The sequence below is a fragment of the Rhinichthys klamathensis genome, unplaced genomic scaffold (genome assembly GCF_029890125.1).
Source record: "Rhinichthys klamathensis goyatoka isolate OS25496 unplaced genomic scaffold, OSU_Roscu_1.1 h1tg000021l_1, whole genome shotgun sequence".
NCBI lineage: Eukaryota > Metazoa > Chordata > Actinopteri > Cypriniformes > Leuciscidae > Rhinichthys > Rhinichthys klamathensis.
The window spans coordinates 2,232,688-2,259,464 of record NW_026606572.1 but is presented as its reverse complement, the minus strand read 5'-3'; the positions used below and the strand labels follow the sequence as shown (position 1 = coordinate 2,259,464).

Genomic DNA, 26,777 nt, shown 5'->3' with positions numbered 1-26,777 from the left:
TGCGTCCCGAAGCGCCTTTGGCGGCGGGAAGCATACATCGATTTCCTGAGGGCTCCGCGAAGGAGCGAGTTGTTGACACTCGATCGCGGGGGGGAACGCCCTCAGAGGCCTGCGCAACACGTCAGGACCTCTTCGACGAAGCCTTCCTCGCCTGAATAACGGTCCTCAGATCCGTTTTCGGCAGGGAAGACTTCGGTTGAGAGTGTTGCCTCTGGCTCCAAGCCTTCTTCGGGGGAGCACGAGAAGCAACACTCTCTCTTTGTTGTTGCATGTGGGAGGAGCTGGCGGCCGCCTCGTGGGACTGCCCCCTGGCAGCAGACCCACGCGACTTGGGACGACGGCGGGGGATTAGCTGTTTTAATGCGGCTGATTGTCGTTTTGTCTCCTGAAACCTCTCGACGACAGTATCGACTGCGTCGCCGAAGAGGCCAGAAGACGAAATCGGGGCGTCGAGGAGGAAGGCCCTGTCCCTATCCCCGACGCCCGACAAATTCAGCCACAAATGCCTCTCCGTTGCTACCAAGGCTGCCATAGAACGGCCGATTGCACGGGCCGTCTCTTTAGTAGCACGGAGAGACAAGTCAACCGCTCGACGCATCTCTTGAATATCGTCGAGGGCGACCTCCCCGCTATCGTCCACCTCTTTCAACAGGTCGGCCTGGTACGCCTGCAGGAGCCCCATTGTGTGCAGGCATGCACCAGCCCGACCTGCCGCCATATATGCCTTCCCAACCAAAGCCGATGTTGTACGGCAGGGCTTGGAGGGAAGCGCCGGAGCCCTCAGGGACGATGCAGCTTCGGGCGAGAGATGAGATGCAAAAGTCTCTTCAACCCGAGGCATCGTCCCATAGCCCATCTCTCTCGACCCCATTATGGTGGAATATATATTTACATTGGGGCTGGAAAGTCGAGAGGAGAAGGGCTTATCCCACGACCTCGACACCTCGGTGTGGAGATCGTGGAAAAATGGAAGACTCCGGCGTGAAGGTTGTGACTGGGTTTGCAGGAAGCGCTCATCGAGTTTACTTTTTACCGTCGCTTCCTGCACTTCTAGTGGCCAACTGATGTTTAGTTTGGCCACAGCCCTAGTCACAACCTCCAGCAGCTCCTCAGATGCAGGAGAATGGGGTGGCAGATCCCCACATTCCCCTGCACCGATGCTCAAATCATCCACCTCCTCAGAGGCAGACAATTCGAGCATCTGGTCCTCATCACGGGCGGGAGAAGCCGCAGGGCGGGCTCCCGGTCCGCGAGCGGGACCATGGGAACTGGCTGATGAATGTTGAGAAAGGGCCTCGGCCGTCTCAACATCCACAACCAGATCCCTTTGCGATCCCCAGGAATGCAGGCGCCGCGCTGCCTCGGCAGACGCGGGACCCGATCCCTGGGGAACGCGTGCCTGTCCTGATTCACTGAACAGACACAGCCGGGAACGGAGCGTTCTCATGGGCATGAGATCACAGTTTGCACAGACAGCACCCTCGAGTGCTGCCTGTGCATGCTCCATTCCCAAACAAACAACACAGAGCGAGTGTGTGTCACCCTCGCTCAAAAAGCGTGGACAAGGGGACGCACACTGTCTGAACTGCTTCTTAGCTGCCATCTCTCACAAATACAATCACAAACAACACCAAATAAGACACACAGTCACATAGAACGCTTGCTGAAGATCAGAAAGCTGGCGCCATTATGTTGCCGGTGTCCTTTTATAGTTTCCGGTTCACCGTCACATGCGGCGTCACGAGTGACGTCATCACGCAGCACCAATCAAGATTGGACTAGTTCCATACAGGCTTCAGACGCGTCACGCTGAAGGCGTTCCCCATAGTGTCGATTTTCGACGCAGCGGAAGTTCCCTCGAAAGGGAACTGACATTGCCTATGGAAACTCTGTTAAATGTAGGGCCGGATCTGATATTTGATGCCACACGTCTTTTTCAGTGTTCCCTAACGGTTGATACTGAACATGACGTGCATCGCCCTGAGTGGTGTTCATGTGTGGATTCTGAATGTTTCTCAGTGAAATCTCACTGACATGCTTGGCTCTGTCCACTGCTTTTTCATGTAGTCTCTCCTCCAGAATGGCTGAAGTCTCTCGCTCCAGATAAACCTCATAGAGTGATTTATAATACGGCTTCCATCGGGTCATGAGAGATGAGCTTATCGTCAACAAAAATGAAAGGCCAAGAATAAGAATTAGGCCAATTACCTAGAAGAAGAAAAAACTAATTCAATTGAAAAAATGGCATAGGTCAAGGTCACAATCTATTTAACCATTTAACATGCCTCTCTACCATTTGGTAGAAACCAGTAGAAACATTAAGTGTAAAAAAAAAAAAATAAAAAAAAAAATACACAATTTTCACCAGCATCATTTCAGGATGTTAGCAGCAGAGAAATCCTTTAACGTATGGATTAATTTTAGAAAGGTAATAATTTATTTTGTATATAATATAGTTTCAGAGGGCATGGTGAACAGATTAAATAAACTTTTTTTTAAAAAGAAGGAAAACATGCTCAACCAATGTCTATTAATTGTAAAAGTGAAAACACTTTCAATTCTGCAGCAGATTCAATCAAGTGTTATTGTTAACTAGAACTAAAACTGTTAAAAATAGTTTTCGGTAACCGAAAATAAAGCTGAAATAAAATATAATAGTCCCTGACAAAAGTCTTGTCGCTTATCTATTTTGTAGAAACACCTGCTATTAACCTGACTTTTAATTAATCAATTGGTGTTAGAAATAGCTCATATGAAAAGCTAAAACCCTCCCAAATCATGTTCAATGCACTGAAATAAATTAGTTTCACTGAAAAAAGATTTATCATTTAAACAAGACAGAAAGGTCAAATTTTGGCAAGACAAAAGTTTTGTCGCCTATACAGAAATTGAACAAATTTACTGCAAATACAAAAATATGGCCGCAAATTAAATATTGGTGCTGTGAGATCCAAATTTAATATCTTGTATGACTTCCATGAGCTTGAAGGACTGCATCCATGCGGTTTGGCAAGGATTCATACAATTTATTGATGAAGTCATCAGGAATAGCAAAGAAAGCAGTCTTGCATGCCTCCCAGAGTTCATCAATATTCTTTGGTTTCGTCTTCCATGCTTCCTCTTTCATCCTACCCCACATATGCTCAATGATGTTCATGTCTGGTGACTGGGCTGGCCAATCCTGGAGCATCTTGATCATCTTTGATGTGGAGATGGAAGTATGCGATGGAGCACCATCCCGCTGCAGAGTTTGGCCTCTTTTATGGTTGGGATTGGGAATATAAGAGGTAGCTAAGATTTCTTGGTATTTTAGACTATTGATGTTGCACACCCCCATACTGGATGTAACCCCAGACCATGATTTTTCCGCCACCAAACTTCACTGTTTTCTGGGTGAATCTCGGATCCATGCGGGCTCCAGTAAGTCTCCTGCAATATTTGCAGCCACTGTGGTGTAATTCAACAGAAGATTCATCTGAAAAATCCACCTTCCACTTTTCCAGCGTCCATCCTTTTAGCAGGCTGTGGGCCTTGGCAAATGCCACACGGTTTTTCAATTGTCTTTTGTTTAGTGCTGGCTTCTGGGCACTGATTCGACTACGGAGGCCATTTCGAGACAAAATCCGACAAACTGTTCTGGTTGACACAGGGACTTCAGGTGACCAGGTCTCGTGGAGCTCTGCTGCAGGGGAAAATGGGCTGGCCTTGGATTTTCGAGCCAACAAACGGTCCTCTCGAGAAGTTGTCTTGCGGGGTCTGCCTGACCTGGGCTTGTCAAAAATGTCTCCAGTGTCTTCAGATGGTTTTTTTTATCCTCTGTACTTGACGCTGAGACACATTGAAGGTGTCTGCCACATCAGCAGTGGATCTGGTCTTCAGCCTCTTGATAATCAAAACTTTAGTCTCAGGGTGAATCTTAGGCATGTTTGCAGAGGTCTAGTTGCAGTTGATGTGAAGGTCTAGTGTACTGGGGTTGTTTTTATACACACCTGAGACCTAATTGATCCATTATTAGTCACAGGTGAAGCTCATATGACAAGGCGACAACACTTATGTCTTTGCAAAAATTGACTCAATGGGCTTTACCAAGCTGTGAATATTAGAATGCTTTTTGACAGTTTCGTTTTGCACTGAAACATTATTACAAAAGCTGTTGGGATTAAAATGAGCCATTTCTTGTAAAAAAAATCTTGATTAGAAATATATTTCAGCGGCACTTCAGGTCAATTTGTACACAAGAGACAAGACTTTTTTGTCAGGGACTGTATAAAAATTAGATGAAAAACTTAAATTTAAAAAAACCTGAGAAATAAGAAATGCTGCCTTGGCAATAACTGAAATAAGTTAAAGTTGAAGTACTAAAATTACTAAGACTGAAAAGATAAATAAAGGTAAAAATAGAATAGAAAATAGATTCCTTTTTTAAAAACGAACAATAATAAAAATGACAAAAGCACATTAGAAAATGAATAAAAATTAAAAATTAAATTAAATATAAAAATAAAAGCTAAATACATATTGATTTTTTAACAAGCACTTTCTGTCATTTCTGATTTCGCCTAACATATGTAACCAACAAACACAGAACGTTTCCCTAATGTAGGCCTATATGGTTTTTCCAATTTGGAAACCAAATAATTTTAGGAAGCCAAAAAACGTTCTCTGAATGTTTTTATTTCTTCTTCTTTTTTTTCTTACCAAAAACTTCCCAGTAGCCTACGTTCTGTGAACCGAAATTGTTAACTGTGTGATCAAATATGAGGGATAGCAATATAATAAATAACACAGATCAAATTTACCCGTGATTCACTGTCAAATTTTCTTAGAGTCTCTGCTTCTCCTGGAGTTGGTAGATCCTTGCACGCAATTTGCTCCCCGGTACCGTTCACATTAACGGTCCGCATGCAAACGTACCAATCCCCGTCAATAAATGCAACGACTATCCACAGCGATCCTGCATAAAAGACATTGAATAGATGCTTCCATATAATGCCACAATAATACCATCCTTCCTGTCCACAGCGTTCTGGATGATAACAGTAACCCCCAGCACAACAGCAGCATTCAAAAGTATCGCAGCACTCACTCTTACAACATCTGCTCTGGCTGCTGACGCAACATCTGCATACGTAACATCTGCACATCTTCAGGAGCTGAGCGTTGATGAGGATCATAATGAAGAACAGTATGCCTATTGGCAGACACAGGTAGAGCCAGCAGTGCAGGAGAGTTGTCTCGCGAGTTGTGCAAGGGCACGTGAACACATATTTGAAAAAGATAAGCATGGCCAGGACTATGACAGCTGTCCTGACGGGTACATTTCTGAGTACATAAGTTGAAAAAAACGTGTGTCGAGCCATTTCTGCATACGCTTAACGGAACCCATACAAGAGCTCATAGGCGTCGATTTCGGTGGGGACGGTGGGTACGCGTCCCCACCAGATTTCGTCATGAGTCATTTTGTACCCACCACTCTTGGAAACATTGAGGCACGGTCGGATGTACCTAATACAAATAAAACATCTCCAGTTAACTAGCAGAGCATTCATTTAGTTCGCTCTTAAATAAGAGATCTAGCTAAAATGTTTTGTTTTTTAACTCAAGCTGAGCGCTCGTGTCCGCTGCTATCAGTGTCGTGGATACAGTGTTCTCTGTGGCTCGCGCACAGTCTTCACTCGGACGCGCACTTCAATCTATCGCCGTTGCGGAGAGACTCTGTATATATTCATTCCGGTGAAATTACAAAATAAAATGCACACAAACGTGTCCCTGGCTGCTTGATATAGACTGTAACCACTGATGAACATTATTCAGTTTTGAGAGAAAAAAAAACTATACCGAGGGCGGATTAGAACCCGTCACCTCTGACACGCTTGGCAAAAGATCTACCACCAGACCATTTAAAAACTCAAATGAAATTCGCGGATCGATGCATTTATTTACGGGTTAAACAGGCTGCAGAATTTGTACCCAGCACTTTTGAAAATGCACTTCCGAATGCGTCTCTGTCCCCACCACATTTCAAACCAAACTGACGCCCGTGCAAGAGCTGTAAAGCACCGCGGGCTGATACAATCTCAGTAGTTCAACAAACATAACACGGCTGATATCCGCTGCTCCGTCTTCTCAGTGGATGTGGCAGAGGAAAGGGAGGGACAGTTAGGATTATTTATCCCACAACAACAGTAAGGTTGGAGAGATGCAGCGCCCCTCTATGCGTGTAGAGACTGTATAGTAATCATTCTAAGGACCGTTTCAACCACTAGATGGAGCCCAGGTTTTTAATAGCAGGGAGGAGGTGTGTCTTTACAGGAATATGAGTCAGGAAGCCGAAGCACTTTTCTAATGAACCTTACACGGGAGATTATTTACTCTTTCTTTAATGGTATTTTCTTAAAATCTAAACGTATCTTAACTCGACTCTGACTTCACGGTAAGATGTTCTTCCGTCTGCTGGCATGACAGCACTAGATGCAGCAGGATGGATTATTGCCGACTGTTTAACTTTATATCAAGGGATATCATAACCTCCATGTGTATACGAGAATTGATTTGTTAAATAAATAGTCCAGGTCGAATATTTTTATGTTGATACGCAAATAGAAGGACACGCTATTTTTATTGTGTTCATCATGTGATTGATATTTACTGCAGGATTTTTTTTCTGTCGCTTTTCTTGGCATGTTCAGAAAGTGGAATCATGACAGTGTTTGAAAACTGTACTGTAGTGTTAGATGTGAAGAATGTCCCTTATAAAGAGAAGAAGAAGCTGAGATTGGCTCTTCTGGATAATGGAGGAAACGTATCTTATGTCATCAACAAAGAGGTTCGTATCCCATCGTAACATGGGAATGAGGCCCTTTCTGCTTTATAATGCTTACAGTGCCCCAAGAGGTTAAAATAATTAAGTGCGCAATGTTCCTTCTAAAGAGCTGCAGTGTGTCTTCTGACCTGCTTTTCTCTTCTCCAGTGCTCTTTTGTAGTCACTAGCAGTGTGAATGACCTGAGCAGTAACCGGCAGAGCAGCATCCAGAAGCTCCGGATCCCAGTGGTTGGGACGCAGTATGTGTGGTGCTGTCTGGATGAAGGGCATCTCCTGCCTTTGACGGAGCATGATTTGGCCCCACAGCTGGCTTATCCCACCTCTGAATTCATCTCTTGTCCAGGTCGAAGTTTCATTAATTTATTGAATTCTCACATTTTCTTTCTTTGGTTAGAATAGATATCAGATGTTTGTGTCAAGTCACATGAGATGTGTAATCAAAGGTGGAGGGACAGAATGGATGGGAGTGTCACAGCCAGATTAGTTGTGTTTGCTTACTGTGGGGGTGTTTTGTTCTGTTTTTGTACTCTTCTGTTGCAGTACATTTTTGTTGAGAAATATATTTGATATATTTAGGTAATGAGTATTAAATGAGATTAAACCATGCGGTTTTGTGGAGCTGTTGACATACTGTTGTTTTTCACCATAAAGAGGGAAAAGTGTCGACCCAGATACAAGAAAAAGAGGAGTTCAAAGGTCAGTCTGAATTCCCGAAGACTGAGATAGCGGCTCTTGAGAAGGGCGGACCCAGTCTTAGCAGGTTCAGGTATGCTCTTGTTTTTTGTCATCGTCAGTCCTTGAGTGTTATTAAAAAGTTTCTTTATTGTTCTACAATTTTCACATCATTTATTTAGATATGCTAGTTAACCCTTTCATCTTTGCATTTACCCAATGCAGAGTTTACAGAGGCGGCGACCATGAGCTGCCTGAATTTCCTTCACATTTTCAAGTGGCCAAGTATTCCATTTTTGAGAGGGTGAGTGAGTGTGTCATAGTGTGTCACATCATTAAAAAAATCGATTTTCCCTTAATCTTTTTAATTAAAAGAGTTAGTGTATAATGAAAACACACTGTACATTTCAGAACTCAAAGTAGACAATTTATTCAAAATACACTGCAAAAATGACTTTCTTTCAGCTTCCACAACTTTCTGAAATCAGACAGATAAATACATGCACACAATACCCGTATGTCATAAATTTGACAAATAAGTGGAACTCAGGGGAAAAATAAAATAGTAATAAAATGTACGATGACCAGTTTAACACATTCCTGAAGTGATTATTGTAGCCTCCATCACTGCCTGAGTTTGAAGGTGTTTTCATGCCTGTTGCAGGTCAAACCCAAGACTTTGTCTGTTTTGGAGCTGCAGAGTGCCAGAGGACGAAAAGGCCAGCAGTATCGTGTGTTGTCTTCAATCTTGCATGAAGCTGAGGTTTAGTCATCTCAAACACCGTTTAAACTGTTTAGATGTTGTTATCATAGGACTCATATATTGTGAGAGAGGTAATGAACACTTGACAGTCTTGACACTCTCTCACTGTAGAGCGCAGTGGTGCAGGACAAGCTTGTGTACTGCGTGACGTCTGAGGATGCTGTGGAAGCGTATCTGCTGCTGATGAAGGAGATGGAGACACAGGGATTCACAAGGACTCACACCCTTCCTCCTGAGGTTGAACACTTGGCGTCCTACAGCCTGCAGCAGGTTAGACAGAAACATCTCTATGAAGATCTATTTTATTCAGTTGATACTGTACAGTATGTGCATATATAACGTGTCCAATGAGATTAAAATTAGTTCATCTTTTGATTTGCAGCTTCTGTTGGAGGAGAAGCTGAACTGCAGCTCATTATCACAGGAAGTTGGCGTCTTTGTGGAGCTGGTTTGGACCGAAGCTCTCGGTTCCCTTAGTGACATCCTGACAGTCCCTGTCTCCAGAATCAGCCTTAATGATGTGAGAATGAGCCTTTGATAATCACACACACACATCCAATCATGAAGCTCACAGGAATGTTGTGTGTTTAATGTCTCTGTGCTGTTGCAGGTGAGCAGGGTGGAGGGATTGTTACTGCAGGCACAAAAGACTCAGAAAGAGGATGAAGTCAAGGCCCTGCTAGAGGAGGTCAACACTCTTCTACCCCTCAGAATGATCGACCCTCCTTCCAAACACAAGCTTGTGTCTCAGAAACTAGATCTTTGTCAGGTAACGTATGCAATTATAGTATACAGTTATATAGATTCCTTCACATTTGGGGATTTTGGTAGATTCTTCTATTTGGATTTTAACTCCACAGTGCAGACTGGTACTTTAAACTCTTCTGTCGTCCTCAGCTGATAAGAGACATTTTGAATGTGAGTGAAGCCACTCTGGGAAGCCCCTCGCCCTCGTCTCTGGGAAAGTATCGAGCTCTGAGGTGCAGCATTGAGGTTGTTCCACCACAAAACCCTGAGTTTCATGTTGTCTCTCAACTGCTTCATGAAAGGTAAACTTGATTGTGATGATTGTGGTCTGAAGTTCAAACATGAATATATTATGATGGTGTTAATCTTGTATCCACTATAGGCCTGTTCAGATTCAGCAGATACTGCGTGTAAGCAGAGGGGTGGAGCTTCAAATGTTTTGGGAGGATATAGGCAACATTAAGCCTCTCCTTCACTCCACTAGTCCCAGTAGTTTTGTTGGAATACTGTCACGGTAAGAACATATTCTTTAAAAAATAATAATATTTACACACTGTGACAAAACCACACAAACCTATGTTTATGCAGACCATATACTGTGGTGGAGTAAGTGAAGACAGACACAGTAGGTGTGGTTGAACCATGTTTCTTGTTATGGCTGATAGTAAGTGCATTTAGAAATAATAATGTACAAAAATGGACATTGTTGTTGAGATTTGCATTAAATGTAATAAGATTAAATTTAACTGTTATTAAATGATTAATAAAGTATGGCAAAATTAATCTAAATGTAAAAATAAAGTAAATGAGCAATACTAAAAACACCATGTAGACCAACCCTGAAAAACTCTGTAAAAACATCTAGGTTACGACTGTAACCTCTGTTCCCCGAGAACAGGGAATGAGACACTGCGTCACGCCCCAGGCGTGACAGGTGTCTGAAATCACAATCAAATCATGGTAATCCTATTGACCGGGGACAGCCCATGAATCATTAACGTGCGACCTGGAAGTATATAAGGGCGCCTTGCAAACATGATAATCACCTTTTCGTCTGAAGGGACTGTTTGGTAGGCAGGCCCCGAGGCATGTTCTCAGGGAACAGAGGTTACAGTCGTAACCTAGAAGTTCCCTTTCGAAAGGGAACTCGCACTGTGTCGATTGACACTAAGGGGAACGATATACCAACGCCACCATGCTAAGGGGAGTGCATACCCATTGGCAGTGACAACTGTCAAAACCAGCAAATTCAAATGAAATGCCAGAACCACTCACCCTCAGGTCACACTGGGCTGTCAGTGACAGCATTCCCTACGGTCAAAGCCCAATCTATACGTTCCACAGGAAAACCTCCATAAACCTTGATTAACCCTTTCACACGTAAGTTTAAAATATTCTAACTGATCCCCCCAGCGTGAGTTTTTCTAGGCGACCGTTATTTAGAACCTGTCACTTTAATGTTTCCATGGTGACGCGTCATTGCTTGTCACGTGACACAGCGCAACCACAACACAGCGCTGAATGAATGATGATCTGCTTTTATGTAATTTTCCCTTTTTTATTCAAAATATTCACAAATGTATTAGCTATAACATGAAACACTGATATTCTGATTGTCAAATATGTGCAAGTGGATGTGTTCTGTTGTTTAAACACCTTTATAACGATTGCGTTAGTTGAGCTGTATGTGCGATGGGCGGCGCCATGTTAGTTTACAACACGTCAATTCCTCAACTTCTGACGAAATACATGAAAGTAAGTGGGCGGTGAACTGGGAGAAGAATAGGGTAAAATGTAAAGCTACTTACACATTGTGTATCTGATATGAATAAAACGTGTCGTCTTATTATAATGGAAAGGATTATTATTGCCGCTTCCGTAGACATCAGTGTGTATTTTACAAACTCAAAATAATTTTTTTGCTAGTACTTATGTGTATTTAAATGTCTGAAACCTAAAATAAACATTATGTGGTTGAAAACACTGAATAGTTGTGATATAAATACAGCACTGAGCGCGTCTGTCTCTGGCTCAGCGCCACCCAACGCACGAAAGCACGTTTGAATTTAGCAGTTGATCACGTGATGCACTGACCGTTCTAATCACACCGGTGTGATCGTACGCCCCAGGGACCAGCCAAGACTGATCACACCGGTGTGATCGTATGTGTGAAAGGGTAAATGAAAGGACTACCTGGGCCTGTTCATGGGGCCTAGGACCACAGCTTCAAATTTAGAAGGGGTCCCTTCTAGGGAATGTGGCTAGGGAACCCGAAGGAGCCCCAGCCAATCACGGATCAGGAAGGCCTGACCTGGCGTCACTTACATTGGACACTTCAGTCTGTCCAACTTCCTGTCTGTCTGAAGACAGAGCCTCTGGACACTTGCCTTTAGGTAAGGCATCCAACCCGGGGGACTGCGAAGCTGACAGTGAACCACTCGGCCCAGATCTCAGGTATCCCGGAGAACATGACTCAGCATAGTGCTTACAATCCTTGCTAGCGAGGGGAGTGTCTCTGCTCGATCCACAGATCTACCCAGTGTTTGTGTTTCAGAAACTGAGAAGGCCTGAAAAGGCCTAAGGGCTAATCTAACTGGGAGGCCTCACGAGAGGCCTACGACCATCTGACCAGACTCAGGAGGCTGAGTACTCATAGTGACCCTCAGTGAGGGGAGCACATGGCCTGCCTGGTAGGCAAACCAGGCTGTGGGCTAGATAAAAGAGGTTCCGGGAGGGAACCAGTAGCAGAAAATGACCATTAGTCAGGCTAGGGCGCAAGCTCACCTTCAGAAGCTGCCTGCTAAGGCCAGCTGAACTGATAGCAAGCGGCCACTAGCTGCCAGAACCCAGCATTGCTGGGAGACCACTTACAAGGAGGCCTGGTGAGGCCTACTACCTGATAACCAGAGGGCTGGCTACCTAGTGCCCGTATTTGGGAACTCGTCTTAAGGGAGTCTACTGCCCGAACTACTAAGGCCAACCACCTGAGGTAAGCTGGCCTACCGCGCGCATTTTGGGGGCTGCCCAGTCAAGGAGGCCTGCTGAGGCCTACTACCTACCTGCGCAGCCTTCGTTGGCAGATAAGCTGTTTACACAGCGCCTACAGTATCCTGGTACCTAATCACATTGCCCATGGCAGTGTACTCAGCAAAAAACGCAGCACTCTTTAAGCAAGGGGAGGACAACATGCACCACTCTGCCTCAACGGAGGCCCCAGAGTCAGGGGCCTACCATCTGTACGCATGGGCAATGCTCTGGCTTCACGGGAGCGTACTTAGGAAACCAAAAAGAAGTGAAGGTTAGAACTTTCCGCTTGACCCGAGCCATAATGGTGCGAGGTAGGATAATACAGAACTGAAAGTGAAGTACTCAGACCTACCCTGTATCACAGGGGAATACTACCACCTCACCCTGAGATTTAACAGGGTGCGGGCCCGCCAGCGGCTCTAGAGGTGACAGAATTTTATCTGCGCCCAGCCTAGGGGAGTGGGGCTTGCTTGTAAGTCACCCACCTACAACCCGACGCTCGAGCAGTAGCTTAGCGAGGTGAGTGGAGCCTATTCTTGCAGCCCAAATCCATATGCTATTTCTGCACGGCGGGGTCAGGCAGACCAAACTCAGTCTCTTCGTGAGAAAACGGCCGAAGACAGCCTAACCCTGCTCAAGAAAGACCAATTGTATTGGGGAGGCCTTATTGAGGCCTAACCCAGGGTCTTTATAAATCATGCCTCTGCACCAAGCTGCATTACTCTTCTCGCCCCAGAATGCAGAGAAGGGGGCGGGCCTTGGCCTAACGACTCCCATAGGAGGAGGCTGTCATATAGGGATGCTAAAAACCTACATTCACAAAGTGAAGGGCCAGAGCCAGAAATGCTTTAGCGCAATGCCTCCACTATCCCTAGCATAGCCTAGGCCAGCTACAGGACGAGGACTAGCCTGTAAGCATAGATCTACCTGAGGGCTCAGAGGAGCCCCAGCCTTACGAGAATTTTTTTTTTTTTTCATACGAGGGGCTGCAGAATCGCTCAGCCTACTAAAAACCCAAACAGAGCTCAAGAAGGCGATGTACTCAGGACCAAAAAATGTCAGACGGTCCTGTGGACCGGACATAAGTTCTATCTGAAGCTCCAGCGTCAGTCTATACTCCAAAACAAAAAACTTTTTTGAGAGAGAGAGACCAACTACTCTACCCTGAGGTGGCTAATAGCCCAAAAGGCTAACACAGATGTGTGTAGAAAAAACAAGTGGTAGCATAGACATTCCCTTTCTTCTTTCTAGAAGGACGTTCTGACACTTAACTCTCCGCTGAGAACATATTTCATATGAATGAGCAGCGGCCTCAAATGCTCTCACCATAAGAGGAAGCCTAAGCTATAAACATAGTTTTACAACTAGAATGAGCGGTGGCACACCTCGCTTTATCTTACATATGACAACAAGAGAAGCCATCACATACTCACAAAAGAAGCCCATACAACTGGTGCTTCTCTCTATCGTTCTTGCCACCTAACAGGGGAACTTCAGGGCCTTATGACCTTATGACATTGACATTTACATGACCCCATAACTCTATACAGGTCTGTAGAGAGATACATTTTAGTGTTAGTTGCACACAAAAATTACTCTTAAAGAAGACCAACTCAGCTCACCTGCGGCGTGCGAAGTGAAGACTCACCAGAAAGTTCTTTATGAACATGGGGTCTACCCACTTTACATGCCTGAAAGAGGCACTCTCACTAACCAAGCCGAGGCGGGCCATCAGAACATTGTTCTCACCATGGGCCCAGCTTCAGGCCTGATATAAGAAGCGCCAGGGGAGTCGGGGAAGAGAGGAGAGGGCTAAGATATAATCATGCTGTAAGCCCGGCTCGATCGATCCAATGGCGGCATTTGATCAGCGGGTGAAGTTCTCTGCATGTTACTGTCTTTCTGCATGGCAAAGTAATTTTATTAAATGACATACATTTTCTCATGTATTATCTCGTTATTTCATCTGACTCCATAAATGAAAAGGTTTTAATGATATCTGGGCATCATTAAATGTGAGCGAATGTTTGACTATTCTTTTTAACTCTTTACTGAAAATAATGTCAAAGCCAGTTAGAATAAAATCAAATGTTTACAATTTATTATGTCAGGTAAATGTATCATGTCAATTTCATAATCAATTCAAAGATAATCAATACAATAACATCAAATGAGTAAAAGATGTAGGTTAAACCCGACATTTAGAAATATATGATGCGGAGTGCCAGCATCCACTCTGCATCATGGGCTAATTTTGAGTTACAAAACGCCCCCATTCTCTTGTTGTATTTCTTTATATAGACAGAAACTTCTTTCACATGGAAACGTGCTCACAATGGAAATTTGCATTCAGAGGTTACACCTTTTAAGAGCAGGAGACCATTTGTCTGGAAGACCCACCCTCTTTGTGTACAGGTTATCTCTAAACTCCTAAAAACCTTATTATCTTTAGTTTTACTTCTTTGGGAATGAGACCTTTGTACCAGTCGCACTGAGACATTTCAAATGATATCAAACATGTGTAATACTGTATGATAATTATTCACATCAAAACCATATAGATTTTGGATGAATTTCAGGTGATCTCAGCATGAGAGAGAGAGAGTGGGGGTAGAGGGAAAGAGATGTAGGTGGTGAGACTTCTGAGGTGAGACTTGCGTCTCGAATGGTGCACCAGAGTGAGTTCAAATGTTAATTTCCTTTGTTCTCTCAGGGAGTAGCTCTTTCTTCCAGTTCTTCTAGTTTTTCCAGTCTTACAACGCCCTCAAGGGAGGTGATCCATCAGCGACGCTGTGTGTGCTTGTGCTGGATCACCTCCTTCCTTTTGTGGGAGTCGTGCCTCTTCTGCGACCTACTCCTTCACGGAGCAGGCGCACAAGAGGCGATACTGGCTCTCTGGCCCTGTCTACGGTCCTCGGACCATGATATGCCATGCCCTCCCGTCTGTCTGGGTGTGGATACGGATCTCAGCGGTATACATGGTCCTAAATGCAGCTAAGCACGCCTTCGCCTCTCTGAACTTTCCAACCACCGTCTCCACGGAGGTGCCAAAAAGCTCAGAGGGCGAAACCGGCGAATCGGGGAGAAAGCCTTTATCTTTCTCCTCGATGTCGGCCAGGTTCAACCACAGATCTCTCTCCGTGGCACTATCGCCGCCATCGACCAGCCGATCGCGGCAGCAGTCTGTTTGGTGGCCTGGAGAGCTAGATCTGTGGTGTGGCACAGCTCAGTAACCGCCTCAGGGGCCCCACCCCCTGGTCGAGATTCCCCAGCAGATCAGCCTGGTATACCTGCAACACCATGGTGTGCAGGGCAACACCGGCCTGACCCGCTGACGTGTATGCTCTGCCATTCAAACTGGCAGGGCAGCTGCAGCCTGCCCACGGCGTGTTCCATAACACCAACCACGCTCAGCATACACGGGGCAGGGTGGCTGAGAAGATTCAGGATCTATCCGATTATCACCACCCTGATCAGCCATCTCCTGTTCGTCCGGAAGAGCACTCGCTGCCGGACTAAGTTCTATTTTATATTTTTTATAGAAAAGCTTTCATCATCCACCTGCAGCTCACCCTTGTCAGCCGCCGACTCTCAAGGCGATCGGCGAGCTCCATCTGGGAAGCCCATAATGCACGTCGCCGCGCTGCTTTAATTTTTTTTTTTTATATATTCAGCACGAGCGGGACCTGAGCCTCAAGGTCCAGACACCGAACCCTCGAGAGCGGTGCGTTCTCAAAGAAAAACGCTCACAATTTACCCAGGCATTTCCCTCGAGACCTGCCTGTGCACGCTCTTTCTTCCCAGACAGAAAACGCACAGTTCGTGTGTGTCACCCGGCGTCCAATATCTTGAGCACGGGTCTGCACAGTTCTCAGTGCATTTCATAATCCTGTATTTTCAAGCGCTTACAGACAGAACAGTCCCTGAAGACGAAAAGATGATTATCATGTTTGCAAGGCGCCCTTATATACTTCCAGGTCGCACATGAATGATTCACGGGCAGTCGCCAGTCAATAGGATTACCGTGATTTGATTGTGATTTCAGACAACTGAGGCGTTCCCCTTAGCATCAATCGACGCAATGCAAGTTCCCTTTCGAAAGGGAACCTCTAATATCTGTCTATAAATTGACAGAAAACACTTTTTGTAATGTCTATTCAATGATTTATTCTTCGCAATAATCATGTAATGTCATTTGTTCATTTTGGGAATTTTTTCAGCAAGTGTTAATGCAATTCATTGTCATTCATTTGATTGCTTATTGTTGTTTATCATGTAATTAATAATTTAAAAAAAACAAATTTTAATGGAATATTCTATGTAGAGGTCTGCTGCTGCCCAGAGTTGGAGTCGAACAGCATGGAATTGAGAGGACGGATATCGGGAATCTTGGAGGAGGAATCTACTTCAGTGACTCTCTAAAGTCAGTGGTCTTTTGCATTTCTCAGGCATCTTTTAATATAACAGATTTATGAATACTCCACTTTCATGACAACTGAAGACTTGAGCCAGTCAGTAAGTTTCTGCTCTGTGTTAAAGCACTAGTGTGAAATACTCCAAGCCCAGTGTAACTGACGGCTCTCGGTTGTTGTTGGTGTGTGAAGTGGCGTTGGGTCGGTGCAAAGACCTGCTGAAGAAAGACACCACTTTGACCTGCGCCCCTGAAGGCTACCACAGTGTACATGGAGTCCACCGCACACCCAACAGACTCTCTGAATTTGAGGTGCTAGTCATTTTCTCTCTACTCAATTCTTCTGCTCATGTTTTTGGGATCTAATGTGATTCTTGTGTTTGTGTGTGCTGGTTTCTATTTGACAGGATGATGAGTTTGTTGTCTATAACACAGAGCAGATCAGACTGAAGTATGTGGTTCAGTACACTCTGGAGGGAGACGAGTTAAAAGAGTTCCAGCCTCATATCAACACAGTTGTGGAGCTCACACAGCTCGCTGACACGTCTGACGTCTGTGAGTAACGTCCAGTGAACAGGACATGTAGAAAGAGCTTTTATGTGGAGGAATCTGTTTGAGTTTAACTCCCACTAAACAACCCCTCATAATAATGGTGTACATGGTGACATGGTGAAGGGAAAAATCATTCCTCAGGGACATCTGATGCTCTGTAAAGCTGAATGCTCTGATTTGGATTTGTGAAATTGATCATTGGTTTTGTTTGATGTGTTTCTTTAGTGTCCAGTGATGACAGTGAGGGTTTGGAGTCCACTAAAAACCCTCTGGAGGAGATGACTGCAGGTTTGCTGGACAGCAATGGTCAGAAAATTCCTCTTCAGGCCGTCAATGTGAGGTGCAAGCTGATGGACCTGCTGTGTCAGGTGTGATACTACAGTTGGCGCTACTGCTGGACTGCGAGTGTGTGTGTGTGTGTGTGTGTGTGTGTGTGTGTGTGTGTGTGTCTCCTACAACTCAGGTACCTCATTGTTTGCATCACACTACAGAACAGATCACTGAAACACTGCCACACATCTTGAATGGCTGCCATGCCTATAAAGGAATGTACATCGCACGCCACGACAGAATAGTGGATCTTATAGTGAAGGACATATCAAGCCATTTCTCATCTGCTGTAAAAATGTACAAACATTCTTGTGTAAAATCATCTATGTTTCAGAATTGTAATAGCTCTGAAACCTTTTCTCATGTGCTTGCAAATACACCAGATATTGTTGTGATTAATGAGGAGATCAGCGAGGTGTTCGTTGTGGAGGTTGCATGTACCTTTGACTCTAGTATGGAAGAAGCCTTTATGACTAAGATGATTAAATATCAACCATTTCTAAACATCATCTCAGAACTAGGTTATCAGAGCCGACTTCTTGTGCTCATATTTGGCAGCTTAGGACACACACACAGGCTGGTTGTAAGGGGGCTTCAACAACTAGGGATGCCCAAAGAGAGGGCTAAACGGCTAGCAAAGTACTGCGCTCTGTCTGCTATTATAGGCAGCCGTCATATTTGGCGGAGATGGTGCTACTTGTACCCATAACAACTGAGTGACGCTAAATATAGTGAAGATCTGCTGTATGCCGCTTGTCCATGATTATGTGCATGCATTTGACTGCATCTATAGTAGTTGTGTCCCTGTAAATCATTTATTTTAAGTGGACTCAAATAAATAGTTAAAATGTGTGTGTGTGTGTGTGTGTGTGTGTGTGTGTGTGTTTTTCAATCAAAGCATCACTGTTTTCTCTCACTGCCAAGGTCAATCGTGTGTTCAACAAAGTTATGAAATATAAAAAGTCAGAATAAAGGATAAATAGAATAAGTGAAATATCAGAAAATATAATGATTAAAAATGTGAACATTTTAATTAGTGATGAAGAGGCTGACAGCAAATGTGGGGTGGTCAAAAATGTGTTGTTAAATTTTGTGGCAGTTGAAAACAAAACAGCAATGGACACAGTTAGGGTGTGCAATAGGAACAAGACATGACATGGTGATCAAGAACTTAAAACAAAATAAAAGAACAAAATAAAAGAAAGAAAGAACCATAGCAAAATTATAATGACAATTTCAAACTGTAAGCAAAACCAAAACTTTTTCTGCTCTGTCATCAGGTCATCATTTTTCAGACCTACACAAACAAGAGTGCTGTTCCCATTGAAGCAAAGTACGTCTTTCCACTGGAGGAGACGGCAGCAGTGTGTGGATTTGAAGCCTTTATCAATGGAAAACACGTCGTTGGAAAGGTGCAAAGTCATTCAGAATCTGTCAAATGCAGCTTTTGCTCTTCATAACTGCTTTCTCATCAGTTTTCAATGTCTTTCTTTGTCCTGTAGGTAAAGGAAAAAGAGCAGGCTCGTAAGGAGTATAAGCAAGCCATAGAGAAGGGCCATGGAGCCTACCTGATGGACCAGGATGCACCTGTGAGTTACTTACTACTGTTTCTTTCTCTGATGCATGAGTGATAATAACAGAAGACTTCTTTAAGGTCATGTGTTTATGTGAGGCAGGATGTATTCACTATCAGCGTGGGGAACCTTCCTCCCGGAGCCACAGTTTTGATCAAGGTGACGTTCATCACTGAGCTGGTGGTGAGATCAGGCTCTATAGTCTTCTCACTGGCTGGCAGCGTGGCACCATGGCAACAGAGCGCCGCCCTTAATATGACAACTCAGGTACAACATGATTGGTCTTTAGTCACTGTATTGAAAATACTGAATGGGTTGCTGTTAGTTACAGTGTTTTGACTGAGAGTTTTGTTGTATTTCAGACAACTGTTGAAAAGATTGGTGTGACGGAGCTTCAGTCAGAGGGGTGAGAGTCTCAAACACTGGGGAATTCACAGGGATATTCACTAAAGATTCACTAAAAATCTAAATGCATCTGCTGATTAGTTACAATATTAAAGACAATTATTTAATTTAGCAAACCAAGTTGTCTTTATAATATCACACTCTCTTTCATTCGTTCCCTCTTTCCTCAGGGAGTTTTCTCTGTCTATGTCCATCGAAATGCCTTACGAGATCATCAACTTGAGTTCTTCACACCGCATCAAAACCAAGGTTATTTTACTTATTTTTGTGGATCGTCTTACTAAATACTTGTTGTGTTCTCCAAGGAAATAAAACATATTTGGTTATGAACAGTATTATTATCAGTATCAGTGTTTTTCCCGTTCAGATGACCGACTGTAAGGCAGTGGTCAGCACGTTACCGGGACAGACTCTTGGATCTGAAGGGTTACAGGTGTCCTTCAGTCTTTCTAATATCCACATGCCCAGGATGTGGGTCGAGAACCATCCGGATAAATATAGTCAGGTAATGAAATAATCAGTCACATCTGATTCAAATTGCAGACAAAAAGGCCTTTCACATGGCCTGATCTAAAATACACACAGAAAGGTCGTTCTCTGACACTCTCTGAGTCTGATCCCTGCAGGCCTGCATGCTGGTGTTTTATCCAGACTTTAAGTCAAGCGGGGTTTCCAGCTCTGGAGATCCGTCCAGTGTGAGCGATGTGGTGATTCTACTGGACTCCTCCAAGTCCATGCGGGGAGACGCCATGCTGAACGCCCGCAGGATTGCCCTTCAAGTCCTCAAATCTCTGGACCGCTCACTGAAGATCAACATCATCTCTTTCAGCACTGGTTAGTGCTCACTGAAACATTCTGCTGTTGTTCTAGTGATCATCTTGTAATATAGAAACTTTTATTTCCCTATTATTCTTGTAATTCACAGTGAAGTATTATGGGTGAAGAATATTATATGCTGGTCCTTCATTCACATAGTGTTAATCTTAAAATGTGTGTGTTTTTAAGATTACAAGGAAGCTTTTCCTGCTCCAGTGCCTTTAGATGAAGCCTCTGAACCAGCCAGAAAATTTATTATGGTGAGTAATGTTAAAAAATGGTTAAAGATGAGTGTTTCTTCTGTGCTTTGAAAGAGGGCATATTGAGATATTCTTCTGTGTTTTTGACTTCTTCCATCAGGAGACATTATGCATCATCTTCCCTTCATTTCAGCTTTTCAGTTGTTGCTCATGGACACTCAGTTCCAATTAGAGCGAGATGTTTTGCCACCATAATGTTGTAGTTACAGAATCACCCAGCAGGGTGTAACTGTACCACACTAACCAGTTAGACCTTGAGCCCTTGGTTAATCACTAAAGTTGTCATTGCATGTGTGGTCTCTTCAGTCCTGTAGTGGCGCTGGTGGCGGCACTGAGCTGTGGCGGCCTCTCCAGAGCCTGAGCCTGCTGTCTCCCTGCCGGGGCGTGAGGAACATCCTGCTACTCTCTGATGGACATGTTCAGAACCAGCCTCTGACCCTACAGCTGGTCCGAGAAAACTCCTGCCACACGCGCCTCTTCACCTGTGGACTCAGGTCTGCCTTTGAAGAGTTCAACACAAATCTCTTTAACACTTCAATTCATTCCTGAACCTACAGTTTGTGTTTGTGTTTGTCTAGCTTGACAGCTAATCGTCATATGCTCAGAGCTTTGGCTCAAGCAGGTGGAGGAACATGTGAATTTTTTGACACAAAGATGAAACACACTTGGGCAGAGAAGGTGAATCACGCTGTTAATTGTATTGTTGTTTTTATTAAGAAAAAGGGAACATTATCTGTTCAACATGGGCCGCTCTGAGGCTTGAGTTTACTAGATATGCTGGTAATTTCAGGTGCGCGCTCAGGTTCAGCGTATGGAGTCTCCAGGCTGCAGATCAGTGGCAGTGAAGTGGCAGCAGTTTAATCCCACAGCGCCTCCTCCTGTTCAAGCCCCCTCACAGCTTCACGGCCTCTTCAGTGACTGTCACACTCTCATATACGGCTTTGTGCCGCACTGCACTCAGGTAGACCTGCGCTATTTACCAGCTGATCCGATTGTGTTGCAGATGGTTGTTACTTATTGTAGTTAGGACTGAGTAATATATTGTAATATTCACAATATATCCGCAAAGATTTTGCTAAAACTGTAAAATTAAGAAACATTATGGATCTAGCTATAATTTTAGTATTTTTTACTATTAGAGTTAGAGTTTGATTTATTTCCATGAATTATTTCCAACTGTTTCATAAAATACATTCAAAGCTCTGAATCAACTGTTTGTTTGCATTATCATGTTCATGAAGATTTTGTATGGCATTTTTTATATTAAAATATTTTAAAATATACAGTATGTAGGTAAATATTGACACTTATTCAGAGTATAGTAATATTGTTGCATACTATAAATGAAAGTAATTAAATATTGTTCTTCATATAGTTATGTTAATTGCTGCTGTAAATTTCATTTGAATGGTGTAATATTTACTCTTTTAGGCCACACTGTTTGGAGATTTGAGTGGGAATGAGATCAAAACAATGGTTTCCACCACAGAACTACAAAAGACGAAAGGAACTGTGAGTGAACATCTTAAATACTAAATATAATCTGAAACATCATCAATTTTTTATCAGGCATTTGAGTGTGTGTGTGTGTAGTTCCTTCACAAGTTAACAGCAAGAGCGATCATCAGAGACTATGAAGATGGCATTCTAGGCAACAGTGAAGCAGAACATGAGGTGCAATATTTTGCTGATTGTTGCTGTTTTTAATAGAACTGGCAAATTTGCTAACAGAAGAACTTGACTTGTTGTCTTGTATCTCTCTATCAGGGGAAGAAAGCAGAGCTGAAGTCCTACATCATTGAGCTCAGTAAAGAGTTCTCCATCTTGTCCCAGTTCACAAGTTTTGTCGCCATCGAAGAGAGGGTATGATTACTGATAATGTAGGGGTTATGTGTTCAGATCATTCATTCTAAACATATAGTAACAATATATGGCTTTTTTAAATTATATAATATTAAAAATTCATTAAAAAACTTAAATCTAATTTATCTGTAACAACAGCAATAATCTTTCGTTGTTCTTTAGTGCAAAGAATTGTGTCTTTTGTTCAAGTTTCAGTTTCAAGATCAAGAGAAACAAACAAAAAAGTCAAAAACTATGTTGCTCTTTCTTTCTATCTTAAATTTGTTTGGTCACCCTTTTTACTCTGTAATGGTTTGCTCTGTTTTACTATTGAACCGCCTTTACGAATAGTGTATTACCACCTATTCGTAAATTTGAATTTCGTAAAACACCTATTCGTAAAGACTGTTCAATAGTAAAACAGAGCAAACCATTACAGAGTAAAAGGGTGACCAAACAAATGTAAAATAACATATAGTACCTAAGTAACATCTTCTACCTTTTCTTAATTCATAGACAATTTTAAATAATACAATTTTCTCAAGCATTTATGCCTTTAATGTCTAATCGTGTAGCTATTCAAATTATTAGTTTCTTGCATGTGTTTTTAGGCAGCTTTTCCTTATACTTGCCTATTATAATCATTAGTTAAAAATGTTGTAATAAAAATAAAAGGTGACCATCTGTGCACATTGTGAATCGCATTTTCAGACTTGGGACACTAAATGGCCCAGCGGCAAAATTTATTGCAGATGCTATATAATGAAAATATACCAAATATTGATAATGAAAATATACCAAAAATTCTCTGATATAAGTAAATAACAATTTTTGCTAAAGTGTGATATATGAAAGTTAAACTAAAATGACTTTTGTGACCTCATTTGCTCTTTGTAGGACCAGAATGAGCCTGACGCTGGATTGACAGATATTCCTAAACTCATATCAGAAGAGGATGTGGATATTTTGCCATATATGGGCTGGACTGAAGAGAAGCTCATGGTTGAGCACATTATTTGTGCTGATGATGTTAGGGTAACAACAAAATGGTCAATTACAGCTGTTGTCACTTAATGTAGTATCTAAGCTGGCATCATTCAGTATTCAGATCTTCAGTATTCACACCAATCATTTTTATTTATTTATTTATTTATTTTTAGATGGATTCAGAGGAATGGCGCAGTAGCGGCTCCACATCTCTTATTCTGCACAGTTCAGCTCGTAAATTTGCATTTGATGATGATGAAAATGATTCAGAGGATGACTATGAGGATCCTATTGAGGATTTTATAATGGAAGCATCTGCAGCTCTCCCTCGTCTTTGCTCCAGTAGCAGCTGGCGTCCTTCACGTTTTGAAGGTAGCATTCACGGTTTCAGATTAGATTCAGAAAGATTATGTAGCCGTTCTTCTAGTTCTGATGTAAGTTATTCAAAGCCTCAACCCCCCCCTCCCCCTGCCGCTAAGATTAGTGCCTTAATGGATGCTCCCAGTCCTGTTGGCCATGTTCTTCTTGAGTCAGTGGAACCTACTGGTGGTGTCTCCATGAGTGACAGACTTCCTCCTCCCACTGCAGCCTCAATGCCTCTTAACCTTCAAGTTCCCTGTTACTATGATTCAGTAGAATCTCTCTCCTCAAATTATAACCTTGCATCACAGACAGACGTGAGTCCTATAGATGCCTCAATGGATGCTCCCCTTCCTCATCACATTCGTCATGTCCTTCTTAAAAGGTCAATGGAACCTCGCTCCAACGCTCACTGGATTTCTCCTCGTCCTTCTGGTGGTGCCCGGAGTGACAGGCTTCCCCCTCCAACTCCCCCTCCCCCCGCCTCCAAGGGTGCCTCCTCAGTGCCTCCTCCCCTTCATATTTCTGCATCAGCGGACTCTCTCCTCTTTGAAACTTATGCCCATGGCCTTCGCCTAGCGCTTGGGCTTGAAGGCTCAACTCCTCCTCTCTTTGCAGGTCCTCCTCCAAATCCTAGTCTTGCTTCTAATCTGTTCTTGTCTTCCATCCCCACTCCTCCTGCTCCTCTTTTTGGCAGGCCGAGCGCATCTTTTTCAACGATGGAATTCCCTGCCCTTCGCTGTCTCTCAGAGATCCAGCGTGACGCCTCAACTCCTCCTCTCTTTGCAGGTCCTCCTCCAAATCCTAGTCTTGCTTCTAATCTGTTCTTGTCTTCCAGCCCCACTCCTCCTGCTCCTCTTTTTGGCAGGCCGAGCGCATCTTTTTCAACGATGGAATTCCCTGCCCTTCGCTGTCTCTCAGAGATCCAGCGTGACGCCTCAACTCCTCCTCTCTTTGACGGTCCTCCTTTTCCTCCTCGTCTTGCATCTAAGCAGGACTTGTCTCCCACTCCTAGTTTTGCTCCTGCTTTTTTTCGCAGGGTGGATGCATCTTTTTGTGGCAAGGCGGCTGGCCCCGCTGTCTTTGGTTATCCCACAGTGTCTACGCCGCCCTCTCTCCCTGCATCTAGTGGCTTTGGTTGTTTCCTTCAAAGTACGAATGAGCCTTTGGGCTTTCTTGGTTCCTCATCCTCTGGACTTTATGAAGCATCTCATCAAAAACAAACACAACTAATGCAACCAAAAGCGCAACAACTAGAACGGCAAAAACTACTACGGCCACAAGACACTCTGACATCTGCACAATGTAAGTTGGAAGCAACAAAAAGGGCTGCTCCTCGTTTTCAACTAAGGACTCAACATTTCACAAAACCTCATGACATCTTGAATCTGTCGGTCACGGCAGATAAAACAAGCAAGCCTGACACCGTTGCCTGGAAGGAGCTGTTTGAGCTTCAACATGAGGTTTTTACACATGATTTAATGCACTAGATTATATACAGTATGTAAATGTGTAAGTCAAGGGAATATGAACTTATGTATTGTGTTTGGATATAGGATGGATACTGGGAGTGCACTGAGAGACTGAGCAGCTTCCTCAACCTGGACGTAGACTTTTTTGCCAATGTCTTCCTTCAGGAGAAAGGCATCCGTTCCTTTGGTATAAGACTTTTGAAATCAAATCTTCTTCATTTTTTAGACACAGTTTGCCTGTCAGAATCAGTTAATCAGTCACATGTTTTGTCTGTCAGGTGTGAAGGCTCATGCTGAAATTCTGAGACTGGTGGCGACTCTGCTGGTGCTGCAGCTGATCCGGGTGAAGAAGCTGGCAGTGGGACAGTTGCTGGAGTCTCTCCTCCGGCTGAAAGAGTCTCAGGAGCCCAGGTACGAGCACACGTCCTCACTCATAGTGATTCACTCTTGTGTATTTGATCCATAACTTTGTGCTCTTCTCCATTCAGACCAATGCACTGGGAGGCAGTGAAGAGGGCCGTGGACTGGGCCTGTCGGACAGACAGACAGTATCCGTGTGTGTGCAGCAGGCTGGAGATCGGCCGGGATTGGGAATCATCTACACGTCAGCTGCTGGGCTGTGATTCTCCACACCCATATTCCCCTCTCAAACCTGTTCTGGAGAGACGTGCGTGTGTATCAGTCATGTAGGAACTGGACACACACTTCCCCCTTCATTTACAGTTGCTGCTTTACTTGCTGCTTGCTTGTTGCAAAAAAATCTTTCTAGCCTTTAAGTGGCCTTAACAATATATTTAGACTGTTTTGAACTATAAGATTAACTCAAAATATTGATGTAAAATGTCTGAATTTCATTGTATTCTAAAGTATCAAGGTTTTGTAAGCCTTTTTTTTTTTTTTTTTCAGGTACTTTTAATCAAGTGTAGTAGTGTTTGATTTTTAGTGGATGTATTAAGTCATTTCTCCTCAAGTTCACTGATGTCCTAGCAGAGCAACCACTAATGTAGGTCATCACATTATCTATGATTATTAAGCAGTATGTTGATTTATCATTTAAAATGAAACAATTCTATTTGTCAAATGTTTTGTTGATACATGTGCTTGTGCTGTCTTTCTTTTAAGTAAATTTAAATAAATATATTGTTTGTTACCGTACACGTTGGTGCCTCAAGGACCTGCTCACACAGTCACAGAAAAGCTGTTGCCTCCTGTTCTGTGTAATAATAATCCATCCTACTAATGGACTTTCTCTGGATTAACTTATTTTTTTTACACAAGTTAAAACGGCATAAAATCATGGGATGATTATTAGAAGAATAATATATTTATTCCTTGGGAATTACTCGTCAAGCCACTTATAATTAGCCCTCTGCATTTATTAAAAAATGTAGGTAATTTCAAATATATGTCAAATAATTGAGCAAAAAAAATCTTATTGGGTTGTAATTTTTCTGTTTAGCTCTGCCTATTTTTATCCGTCAGTAAAATAATGTCTCATTCAGTGAAAAAGGCTGTCAAAGTAACTGCTGTGGCAAGAACTCAATCAAATGCTGTTCTAGGGATTCTTGACTTTTTATTCTACTCTTACAATGTTAAAAAAAATAGACTTTGTCTTGTCACCCGATTTAATGAATAATATTCTATAAATTAATCTGTACTTTAATAGAAATCCCTCCTCAAATGGTATTTTTGACGACATTGTGCCTTTTTATTTTAATTAGGTTTATTTATCAGTT

General features: G+C 43.1%; 2 protein-coding genes across 2 annotated transcripts; one reads left to right on the top strand and one right to left on the bottom strand.

The window, feature by feature from the left end:
* Positions 1-1,874: 1,874 nt before the first annotated feature.
* LOC130076964 (uncharacterized) lies at positions 1,875-5,385 on the bottom strand. The gene is made up of 2 exons (XM_056242274.1): positions 4,800-5,385; positions 1,875-2,208 (listed from the first exon to the last, which is right to left on the bottom strand). Exons 1-2 carry the CDS (start codon positions 5,358-5,360, stop codon positions 1,879-1,881), a joined length of 891 nt encoding a protein of 296 aa, XP_056098249.1. The 5' UTR covers positions 5,361-5,385; the 3' UTR covers positions 1,875-1,878.
* Positions 5,386-6,311: 926 nt separating this feature from the next.
* On the top strand, positions 6,312-25,933 carry LOC130076815 (protein mono-ADP-ribosyltransferase PARP4-like). The gene is made up of 34 exons (XM_056242073.1): positions 6,312-6,433; positions 6,694-6,826; positions 6,971-7,166; positions 7,475-7,589; positions 7,721-7,799; positions 8,160-8,258; positions 8,370-8,528; positions 8,641-8,778; positions 8,869-9,027; positions 9,156-9,307; positions 9,388-9,519; positions 16,357-16,455; positions 16,572-16,755; positions 16,851-16,998; positions 17,221-17,363; positions 18,606-18,737; positions 18,828-18,914; positions 19,002-19,166; positions 19,262-19,305; positions 19,475-19,553; positions 19,672-19,809; positions 19,931-20,138; positions 20,310-20,380; positions 20,687-20,874; positions 20,959-21,058; positions 21,171-21,341; positions 21,812-21,892; positions 21,974-22,054; positions 22,148-22,243; positions 23,120-23,257; positions 23,383-25,032; positions 25,126-25,228; positions 25,320-25,452; positions 25,530-25,933. Exons 2-34 carry the CDS (start codon positions 6,701-6,703, stop codon positions 25,729-25,731), a joined length of 5,796 nt encoding a protein of 1,931 aa, XP_056098048.1. The 5' UTR covers positions 6,312-6,433; positions 6,694-6,700; the 3' UTR covers positions 25,732-25,933.
* Positions 25,934-26,777: the final 844 nt, after the last annotated feature.